General features: G+C 42.9%; 1 protein-coding gene across 1 annotated transcript in view; it reads left to right on the top strand.

The window, feature by feature from the left end:
• Positions 1–655: 655 nt before the first annotated feature.
• The window catches only part of LOC109879943 (chromodomain Y-like protein 2), a 44,054-nt gene continuing 33,344 nt past the window's right edge, over positions 656–11,365 (top strand). The window contains exon 1 of the mRNA XM_031831044.1: positions 656–1,080. Within this exon, the coding sequence (XP_031686904.1) occupies positions 1,057–1,080 (24 nt within the window). The 5' untranslated portion in view covers positions 656–1,056. The remainder of the gene's footprint in view (positions 1,081–11,365) is intronic.

Below are 11,365 nucleotides of genomic sequence, written 5' to 3'. Positions count from 1 at the left end.
CCGATGTGACTTACACAACTGTTGAAAGTACCATACTGTTGCTTATCACTGTCTTCAGTCGTCTTTGCATTGCATTGTGGCTATTGCCCATTTATCAAGTCAAGGCTGGGCAAGCCTGGATGTGGAATGCACTAGGTTCTGCAGGATTATGTTTAAAAATACATTTAAAAAATGTGAGTCCACATTATGTCAGTATTGAAAAAGCAGTGACAATCATATTCTTAATTAAATTAATAACCAGTTGAGTTTAGGCACCAACTAAAACAGGAAGGTATTCAGATGAGCAGGCCGATGTTATTCTGCATTTAATTTACACCTGGTGAGTAAATGTAACCCATTCCCTATTGGAAAAGTAGGCCTGTCTCATTTAGGGTAAATAAATGTTAACAACTATGTTATTACATGGAGAACATTCATTACAGTGAGTGTCAGGGTCATCGTGTCATTTTAACATTGAATGTGAAAAATTGCAGTAAAATGGAAGAGGGCAATATGTCTACTATAATGAGCAATGACAGTTCTCTAATCAAATATAATACATCGCATTACTCACAATAATATATGTGCTCGGTGAAATTGATTATAAAACCAATTAGTTCTTCAAATGATCGTCTCAATTCAACTGGACAGACAGGAAAGGAAAGCAAATTGGACTCATCATTTGGTGTCCCTCAACAGTAGACGTCTATTCATCAGCCATTTGGTTCATGGAGATTGGGCTACCTCTACAGCGCAGACAGCACAGGGGACTGGAGCGCATTTCACACATGATTACGTTCATACGTTGACTAATTTCAGTCATCCACTCGGCACTGAATAAACAGCACCGCCCCAATCTCCCCTTGGTTGTTTGTTTTAAGTGAAGAGCGATCCATCGCAGAGCGCCGGGCTCGATTGACACTGTCTGATGATCTGCTACTGCGGCTGGCTCAGAATAACAAGGCTGCTCGCTAATACCCGTCTATCGGGGCTTTCGCCAAAACACCGAGCGAATAGGATCCAAAAAAGCCAACAAGGCAAGCAAGAACGCCGCGCCGCCGAAGTCCGCACCACAGGATGGCTTCGGGAGACCTTTACGAGGTACTGTGAAACCATGTCTAAAAGAAATACTCCGTAATATTGACGAATACTGGAATTAGGAAGTAAGGGGAGGTCCTCGTTAATGGAGAAAAAACGAAGTCCTAAACCATTTGACAGGCGAAACTAACCAACCCTCTCGAGAAGATGAGGCTCGTCTTTTTTTCGATGTGCCTCGGCGACTTTTGTATGGGGTGAATTGTATAGAGTTGTGAGTGTTCGAGTTCGCGATAGGATCATAAAATATAAACTCCCTATCGGTCGCGCTTGTTGAAAGTCACGATAAAGTGACAGGAGCACTAAACGGACACGTTAAATTGCTCCAGACGGGTGATGGTTAGGAAGGTGCGCATGCCAGGGGATAGGCAATGTACTATTAGCCTAGCAAACATTTAGTGGAGGTGACAACAATGTAGTGGAGAAGCTTCGATGGAGTTATTGTGGTTTAACTAGATGATGCATTTGTCGTGCCAAAATGTGCGCCTCAACAATTCCGGGGCGCAAAGTTTGCCAAATGTTGAGTGATGGATGGATGGATGGAATAGCCTAGAAGGTCTCGATGATTACGCGCACATACTACTGGGCACACACGTCAGTTCAACGTCTAGTTTTGATTTAGGCCTACATTTGGTTGAGTTTTCAACTAAAGTGAAATCAATGACATGGTGCCTTTTTTTGTTGGATTTAGGTTCAAAGTTGTGCTAAAAAAAGATGCCCTGGAGTTGATGACTTTTTGCAAATCCAATCCGTTTTCCACGTTGATTCAACGTCATCACATTGCTTTTTGGGGAGTTGAAATGATGTGGAAACATCGTTGATTCAACCAGTTTTGGCCCAATGGGATGGATTGGATTTATTGCTGCCAACAACTTGGTCAGTCTTCCATGCTAGTCTTGTGCTTATTGTAGGCCTATTGTTGACAATGTTGCTGACTCCAACTCTTCTTTATTGGAGGAGTGACGTCATGCGACCATGTTTCACTTTCTTTTCACGGTGGCCAATACCAGTTGCACTACAAGGTCATAAACTAGTTGGATTGCCTGGTCATCACCAGATAGGTAAATAAGTTGCCTGGGACTTGACCTATTGTGTGGCATGTCACCATCAACTGTTGACCAGGTTGACATTAGTGCTTGTTCTCAGCTGTGAGCTATTTCCTGCGGTTTGTTGCCATAACTAAAATGTGTGCTTTCCTCTGATTTATTGGCTAGGAATTCTCTGCTACATTGTTTCACTATTGGTTTGAGAAATTGGTCAGTTAAATGTCTTCTGAAATGAACGCCGTCTGACTGTGTTTGTTAGGCTGTAGTGATTGATTAGAATTCTTATTCATTACATTTGAGTCATTTAGCAGACGCTCACATCCAGAGGGACTTACAGGAGTGAGTAAATACATTTTCATGCTGGACCCCTTGGGAATCGAACCCACAACCCTAGCGTAGCAACCGCCATGCTCTACCACCTGAGCCATTAGTAATAACACATTAATTTTAGTCATTAGGCATAACATTGTCATAAGGCCTACATTTCCTGTGTTTGCTGACGTAGTTGGAAATGTGCATATCCACTTTCCACCAAATACTCCTCTTCAGGTGTTTGAATCCATATTCAGTCATTTTAATCGTTGCACCGTGAAAGGTTGACCTTAAAAAATATATTTAGTCATGACAAATATAACCTAACAAGCCCAGGTCACATTTCATATGGCATATGAATTGGCTACAACGTAAATGCACTTTCTGACGGTCAAAACGATCTCTTATTGAAATTGACAGTTAGCACATGTTCTTTCTGGACATGCCTTCGTTGCACATAGATCTGTGTATTCCAGTAAGCGAGGTGAACTGAGGTGAGGTGAACTGGTTCAATCACATGTGGTAATACAAGTATGAGAGGAAGACTTCACTATCAATAGTGTCCCTCTGTATGACTCATGAATTGTATTCAGGAAATGTAGGCCTGTACGTGTGTTACACGTGAAGGTGTATTTAGGCTACCTAACAAACTGTAGGACTATGATACACTTAGTTTAGAAGAATTAAGAAGCTATGATTTGCAGAAGAGGAATTTGAACTGGAGTTTTTACTTTCCAATTAGGAACTACAACATCTAGGCCTATACACCCAGTTAAATGCCATGCAAGTTGAATCAAAATTATCTGAATCAAATTTGAAACATTGAAGAGCTCAGAATTATTGATATTTCAAGATCATGTCTCAACTTAATTTCATAATGTTTTCAGAGGAATATCTTTGAAATATGATAGGCCTGTGATTGTACAATTATCCTACTTTCTTATGCACCATCACTCAAACATTAATCTCTCTTTGCATCTCTCTTTCTCTGCTTCTCTCTGCCCCCCCCCCCCCCCACACACACACACACACTTTCTTTCTCTCTCACTCACTCACTCACACACACTCATTTTATGTTTTCCCTCTCCTTATCTCATATTGATTGAGATGGTCTGGTCTATTCAAGTGGCCACCTACACTAGATGCTCCAATGTCTCAGAACACCTGCAGTTCTGCTAAATCCTCTGTTGTGTGACTGAGCAGCAGTAATCCTATGGATTAGCAATGGATAGGCTATATTTAGGAATTTGTGTTATGTTTTCAAGAAATGCATGATATGATGTAGTGAAATATGAATATTCTGTTATAGAAATAAATCACATTTGTACGCCTCCAGAAAATGTCATGAAAGTGGTCATGGAGTGAGCTAAATTAGAACCTTTTGATTAGTCAACAAGTGATTTAAGTATTGCTCAAGTTCAAATCAAATTTTATTGGTCACATACACATGGTTAGCAGATGTTAATGCGAATGTAGCGAAATGCTTGTGCTTCTAATTCCGACAGTGCAGTAATATCTAATATCTAAGTATTCTAACAATTCCCTAATACACACACATCTAACAAGTAATCTAACAATTGCCATCAACTACCTAATACACACAAATCTAAAGGGGTGAATGAGAATATGTACATATAAGTATATGGATGAGCGATGGCCGAGCGGCACAGGCAAGTAGATGATATAAGATACAGTATATACATGTGATGTAAGATATGTAAACATGATTAAAGTGGCATTATTTAAAGTGACTAGTGATCCATTTATTAAAGTGTCCAGTGATTGGGTCTCAGTCTAGGCAGCAGCATCTCTAAGTTAGTGATTGCTGTTTAGCAGTCTGATGGCCTTGAGATAAAAGCTGTTTCTCAATCTCTCGGTCCCATCTTTGATACACCTGTACTGAACTCTTCTTCTGGATGGTAGCGGGGTGAACAGGCAGTGGCTCGGGTTGTTGTTGTCTTTGATGATATTTTTGGCCTTCCTATGACATGGGGTGCTGTAGGTGTCATGGAGGGCAGGTAGTTTGCCCCCAGTGATACGTTGTGCAGACCGCACCACCCTCCACCCTTTATCAGCACAACACACCACCACAAGTTCTTGTTCAAAACAAAAGTAGTTGTAACTAGCCATTGGGAGCGGTGGAGAGAGACTGGAGGAAACGAGTTGACCTCGCAGGGGGAAACGTGGGCCATGAGGGCAATAAACTATGCATTGCATGGGAGATACACAGCACTTAATGAGTCGCCAAATACACTGAAGCTGCCTCAGAGACAGTATACTCACAATGTGTTCTTTGACCTTTGCTTAAATTGAGATTTGGCTTCTTTCATGAATTTTGTGTTCACTACCAACAAACAGAAATGTCCATTTTAATTTAGAAGAACTAAATGTACCCCTTTGACACCGTTTAAACTGCAGTACTCAGCCCTGGCTGACCTCTGTGTGTTCCTGCTATACCCAGGCTCTGGGTACTGTGAACTGGAGACTGAGGCTTTTGGCAGCTCAGGATAGGCATCTCCACCTCCACTGATTCCCTGCCAGCTCATAGTCATGTATTGTGTGTGTTGTTGAACCCCTCCAACCCACTCCCCTTGTGTGTTTTACTAACCTGAGGAAGGAGAGTGTTTTCCCCCTCCTCTCTCTCTCTCTCTCTCTCTCTCTCTCTCTCTCTCTCTCTGAAGTCGGCTTTGATCTGGTTAGTGTGACAGTGCGCGGGGCGGTAAGCATCATAATCGTCTCTTCATGACACCCCTGCTGCTCGTCCATCTTAGGTTGTTAAGTCATACTAATGTGCACAGCACCTCGGGTGGCAGGAGCATTCGTCACTGCTGGAGCTCAACAGCTCCACATCCACACCTAAAGACTTTAACATTAAACATTCTCCTGATAGCCTAGTTGGAATGCAGAGGGAATTGAAGTTGTGTATGTTTCTTTTTTGTTTCTAGTGTTTATGTCCACTTGTCTGCAAATGTGCACGTAATCAGTGTTTCTTGGCTTGTGACTCCTATTGAATAGTTGGTGAACAGGCATACAGAAATAATCAATTTGGGAGTAAGAACATGTCAGGTCCGGCCACTAACAATGGCCGTTATGTCAGAGTGAGAAAGAGGATGTTACGGTCTCATTACACCAGCCCAACTGTGTGTGTGTGTGTCTGTGTATGTGTATGTGCATGCATGGGTGTGTGTGTGTGCGCTACTGAGATTGAACGTCTGCCCCCTGCTGATTGTCCCCCTTGGGGGTGGTCATTGTCAGAAGGAGCAGACTGGCCAGGGCCACCATGGCGCTGTAAGAAGCAGCTGGCTCCAGGGAATGAGGTGAAGACTCTCCACAGCATAAGTCTCTTTAGTATATCACCTCTCTCTGGTAATGAGCAAGCTGGACAAACACCATTCAGGCTCAATATGATACAGTGGGAAGTGTTCAGAACCCTTGACTTTTTCCACATTTTGTTACATTACAGCCTTATTCTAAAATGGAATAAATAGAAAAAAATCCTCATCAATCGATACACAAATTCCCAGAATGACAAAGCGAAAACAGACATTTTTGCAAATGTACAACTTTTTTTTTTAAAGCATACCTTATTTACATAAGTATTCAGACCCTTTGCTATAAGACTCGAAATTGAGCTCAGGTACATCCTGTTTCCATTGATCATCCTTGAGATGTTTCTACAACTTGGAGTCCATCTGTGGTAAATTCAATTGATTGGACATGATTTGGAAAGGCACACACCTGTCTATATAAAGGTCCCACAGTTGACAGTGCATGTCAGAGCAAAAACTCAGCCATGAGGTCGAAGGAATTGTCCGTAGAGCTCCGAGACAGAATTGTGTCCAGAGCTCCTGGAGATGGGAGAACCTTCCAGAAGGAAAACCATCTGTGCAGCTCTCCACCACTCCTCAGTAAAAGGCACATGACAGTCTGCTTGGAGTTTGCCAAAAAGCCACCTAAAGGACTTTATGACCATGAGAAACAAGATTCTCTGGTCTGATGAAACCAAGATTGAACTCTTTGGCCTGAATGCCAAGCGTCACATCTGGAGGAAACCAGGCACCGCTCATCACCTAGCCAATACCATCCCTACGGTGAAGCATTGTGATGGCAGCATCATGCTGTGGGGATGTTTTTCAGCGGCAGGGACTGGGAGACTAGACAGGATCGGGGGAAAGATGAACTGAGCAAAGTACAGAGAGATCCTTGATGAAAACCTGCTCCAGAGTGTTCAGGACCTCAGACTGGGTCGAAGGTTCACCTTCCAACAGGACAACAACCCAAAGCACACAGCCAAGACAATGCAGGAGTGGCAAATCTCTGAATGTCCTTCAGTGACCCAGCCAGATCCCAGACTTGAACCCGATCAAACATCTCTGGGGAGACCTGAAAATAGCTCTGCAGAGCTTGAGAAGATATGCATAGAAGAATGGGAGAAACTTCCCAAATACAGGTGTGCCAAGCTTGTAGCGTCATACCCAAGAATCGAGGCTGTAATCGCTGCCAAAGGTGCTTCAACAAAGTACTGAGTAAAGGGTCTGAATACTTATGTCAATGTCATATTTCAGTTTTCTATTTTTAATACATTTACAAACATTTCTAAAAAAACTTTTCTTCGTCATTATGGGGTATTGTGTGTAAATTGAGGGGGGAAGGGGTGTTATAATACATTTTAGAATAAGGCTGTAAGGTAACAAATTGTGTAAAAAGTGAAGGGGTCTGAATACTTTCTTTACACATATACATATTTTTATACACAGGCCAGCATAGTTTCAATGTGGAGCGGCTCTGTATTTATGTCCCTGTTGCTCATCCCATCACTGTCTGGTAATGGGCAGATGGTAATTTGGGCTCAGTGTCCTACTATGTGTTAATGGGCTTGCTGGGTGGCAGACGGCCATTCCGGCTTGCTGTGTGTGTGTTACACAGATGTGTATGTCATGTGGAGCTCTGCGCTGCTTGCTCTCTCCTGTGTGGGAGTAAATCACTACTTTTTGTTACTCCTTTTTTCTTTTAAAAAGGCATTTCATTAAACTCTCCTCTGTACACACACAGGCACACACCAACACACACATGCTGCCCCTCCCACCTTCGATGCTAGGGCTAAGTCAAGCTCCATTGAAGTCATGTGGGTGGGAGGATGTTTTCTAAAGGAAAGGAGAAAAGCATTTGAACTGGAGGCAGGCCGCTACATAACTAGTGGGGAGGGTAAAGTATAGTAGCCAGACTGATGTCTGCATGCTCCTTAGTGTGGGAGCCTGCTTGTCTTCCCACAGCATGTCATCCGCAGCATTGTGTATGAGACAACTAAACACCAAGGAAAGGCTGGGGCTAAATGTCAGGGCACTTCCATCTGGTACAAGGTTAACTGCTGAAGAAAAACAACTCTTGGCAAGATGTGAGGTTGTGTGATGAATGGAGGACTGGATCAAGAAATGGATTGCAGTATAAAACAGACTCTGTTCTCTATAAAACCGCCCCCTTTCCAATACTAATTTGGTTTCTATCTTTGTTGTATTGTCAACAGTTCAGGTTAATAGCTGACAATCAGTGTACTGTATATTCATTTGCAAACAAAGAGGCCATCACAGATGATTGAAGAGGACACCATAGATATCGAGTTGTCTAATAACACACTTGAATTCTACAGTGTTTGGCTTCCTTAATGTGATAATAAAGATTGCTTTTCTGCAGCATGTAATGATGGTTATTGGAATAAAGCATGAATGGCTACAGAGAACCTCAGTGAGGTCCCTGAAGCATCAAGGTCTGCTGCTAGTTTCTCCAGTGCCAGTGTCAACTGCCTCTATGAGAACAGGAGATCTAGGGGGAAGGTCCCTCCTGAGATGATGTGTTGGAGGGCGTGAGAGAGCTGCTGCCAACCAATTAGGCTTGTTTCTGTTTGCTTGGTCTCCGGGGGTGGACATGCAACAGGCAAACAGAAGAACACCTGTAGCACACGCACATCTACACACACACACACACACATGAACATACTCCGAAAACAGAATGTTACACAGAATAATATAGACCACTGAAAGGGTCATAACCCTTGACCCAGAGAACATAACCTTTATTATGCATCCGGGTGTCTGTGTGTAGAATGGAGAAAGCTCCCTTGACTATTTGTATTCTGTGGTCATTCATAATGGCTCTGTCAAATGTCATGCTCAGTGTGTTTGTGTGTGTGTGTGTGACCATGAATATCCACAGTCATGTTTAAGGGTTCTCCATGATAACAGCCTACATGTCAGCCTATGGGTTCTTATCTTCTTCCCACAGTGGGACCTACTGTATCTCCCACCAGCAAGACGTTACAAATGTACTTTTAAGAATCAATTCTCCCCGGAAGCCGAGAAACATACACTACATGACCAAAAGTATGTGGACACCTGCTCATTGGACATCTCATTCCAGAATCATGGGCATTAATTTAGAATTGGTCCCTCCTTTTGCAGCTATAACAACTCTTCTGGGAAGGCTTTCTGGGAAGGCTTTCCACTAGATGTTGGAACATTGCTGTGGGGACTTGCTTCCATTCAGCCACTAGAGCATTAGTGAGGTCAGGCACTGATGTTAGACGATAAGGCTGACTCGGAGTCAGATTTCAATTCATCCCAAAGGTGTTTGATGGGCTTGAGGTCAGGGCTCTGTGCAGGCCAATCAAGTTCTTCCACACTGATCTCGAGTAACCATTTATGTATGGACCTCGCTTTGTGCATGTGGGCATTGTCATGCTGAAACAGGAAAAGGCCTTCTCCAAACTATTGCCACAAAATTGGAGGCAAAAAATAGTCTAGAATGCCATTGTATGCTGTAGCGTTAAGATTTCCCTTCACTGGAACTAAGGGGCCTAAGACCATGAAAAACATCCCTAGTCCATTATTCCTCCTCCACAAAACTTTACAGTTGGCACTATGCATTGTGGCAGGTAGCGTTTTCCTGGCATCAGCAAACCCAGATTCGTCCATCAGACTGCCAGATGGTGAAGTGTGATTTATCACTCCAGAGAACCCGTTTCCACTGCCCCAGAGTCCAATGGCGGTGAGCTTTACACCACTCCAGCCGTCACTTGGCATTGCGGTGGTGATCTTGGGCTTGTGTGCGGCTGCTCGGCCATGGAAACCCATTTCATGAGATCCCAACGAACAGTTCTTGTGCTGACATTGGTTCCAGAGGCAGTTTGGAACTCAGTAGTGAGTGTTGCAACTGAGGACAGACCATTTTTGCGCGCTGTGTGCTCCAGCACTCGCCAGTCCTATTCTGTGAGCTTGTGTGGCCTACCACTTTACGTCTGAGCCATTGTTGCTCTAAAACGTTTTCACTTCACAATAACAGCACTTAAAGTTGACCGGGGCAGCTCTAGAGGGCAGAAATTTGACGAACTGACTTGTTGGGATAGGTGGTATCCTATGACGGTGCCACATTGGAAGTCACTGAGCTCTACAGCAAGGCCATCCTTCTGCCAATGTTAGTCTATGGATTGCATGGCTGCGCAATCTTTGTCTATGGAGATTGCATGGCTGTGTGCTAGGTTTGATACACCTGTCAGGAACAGGTGTGGCTGAAATAGCCAAATCCACTAATTTGAAGTGTCCACAACATTTGCATATAATGTCTAAGTAGGTCATGAAGTTCGAATATACAGTATGTCTTTATCTGTGCTAGAATAGTCTGAGATGTTAAGTTTTACTCTATTTTGGAATGGAGATTGGGTATGCTGCCCTGTCGTTCCCAGCTCTCTGGAGTTGGTACTATTGGCCTGCTTGAGTAGTGTTAATATAGAACTGAGGAAGAAGAAGTGCTTTGTGGATCTCTTTGTAGCTTATACAGTAAGTGTCTATATGGCAAAACCAAATGATTTGGTCAGCTTTGAAACAGATTCTTCCCCTTCAGAGATCCTTCTGTTTAGTCAGTGAAGTGTGTGTGTGTGTGTGTGTGTGTGTGTGTGTGTGTGTGTGTGTGTGTGTGTGTGTGTGTGTGTGTGTGTGTGTGTGTGTGTGTGTGTGTGTGTGTGTGTGTGTGTGTACTATTCCATTGACATCTACTCTTTATCAGTACATTTGCGTTCCTGTACCAGTCCTTCTGTGTCGGAGCCAGGATGGAATTACTTCTATTGTTGGTCTTTCTGTTTGTGTGTGTGCTGTTCTTATTGAGTCTGTCTGTGTCAGTCTATACTTTTAAGGTTTGTGCTTTGTATTATTTGTGTATTCCAGATATAGTCACTGAACATTGAACACTTCCTCGTTGGTAATGGACTTGTTCAGTGCTGCCAAACATTGTCTCCATCATTACCAGCTCTCCTGAGTCTAATTATTGTGCATTTGAGAATATGTCAAAAGCACCCTGTCTGTTACACAATGAACAAACTAGACTGTAGTAGCGGCATTATAATCACCCATTTTTTCCCATGTTTCTAAAACAATGAAATCTCTCGAGTGAATGAGAAAGTGGCCATTGCTTTCAGACAGCAGTTTGGAGTCACGCTTCTCACTTGTTTATAGGCACGACATGGCTTTCACCTCTATAAGTGATCATTAAAGAGTTTGACAACCCTGTTTGTAAGCTTTCAAATGATATCAACCCCAGCTGTTTATCTTTTTTCAGTGATGAAACATGGATGTCTCATGGTAGGGAGGGTATGCAAAAGGGGTCAACTTTGACCACATTTATCTCCTGAATGTTTTGGCAATTATGTCAAGCAAGTCACTTTCTGACCACTTCTACCATGGGCAAACATGCATGGAAGGTTTCGTTCCAATCAAAAGTGGAGCAGTCAGAAAGTTATAGAATTACCCTTATGCCAAAATGCTCAGTCTGTCAGCTCCACGTTTTACATTATTGAAGTTAGAAAACTTGAAATGTACCACTCTGACTTGCTGATCAATCCTCTCTCATCATCCACAGAACAGATATCTGGTTCATCTGTATTGGTG

The sequence above is a fragment of the Oncorhynchus kisutch genome, linkage group LG8, assembly GCF_002021735.2.
Source record: "Oncorhynchus kisutch isolate 150728-3 linkage group LG8, Okis_V2, whole genome shotgun sequence".
Classification (NCBI taxonomy): Eukaryota; Metazoa; Chordata; class Actinopteri; order Salmoniformes; family Salmonidae; genus Oncorhynchus; species Oncorhynchus kisutch.
The sequence above is the reverse complement of the archived record's forward strand: the minus strand, read 5'-3'. Positions and strand labels throughout refer to the sequence as shown.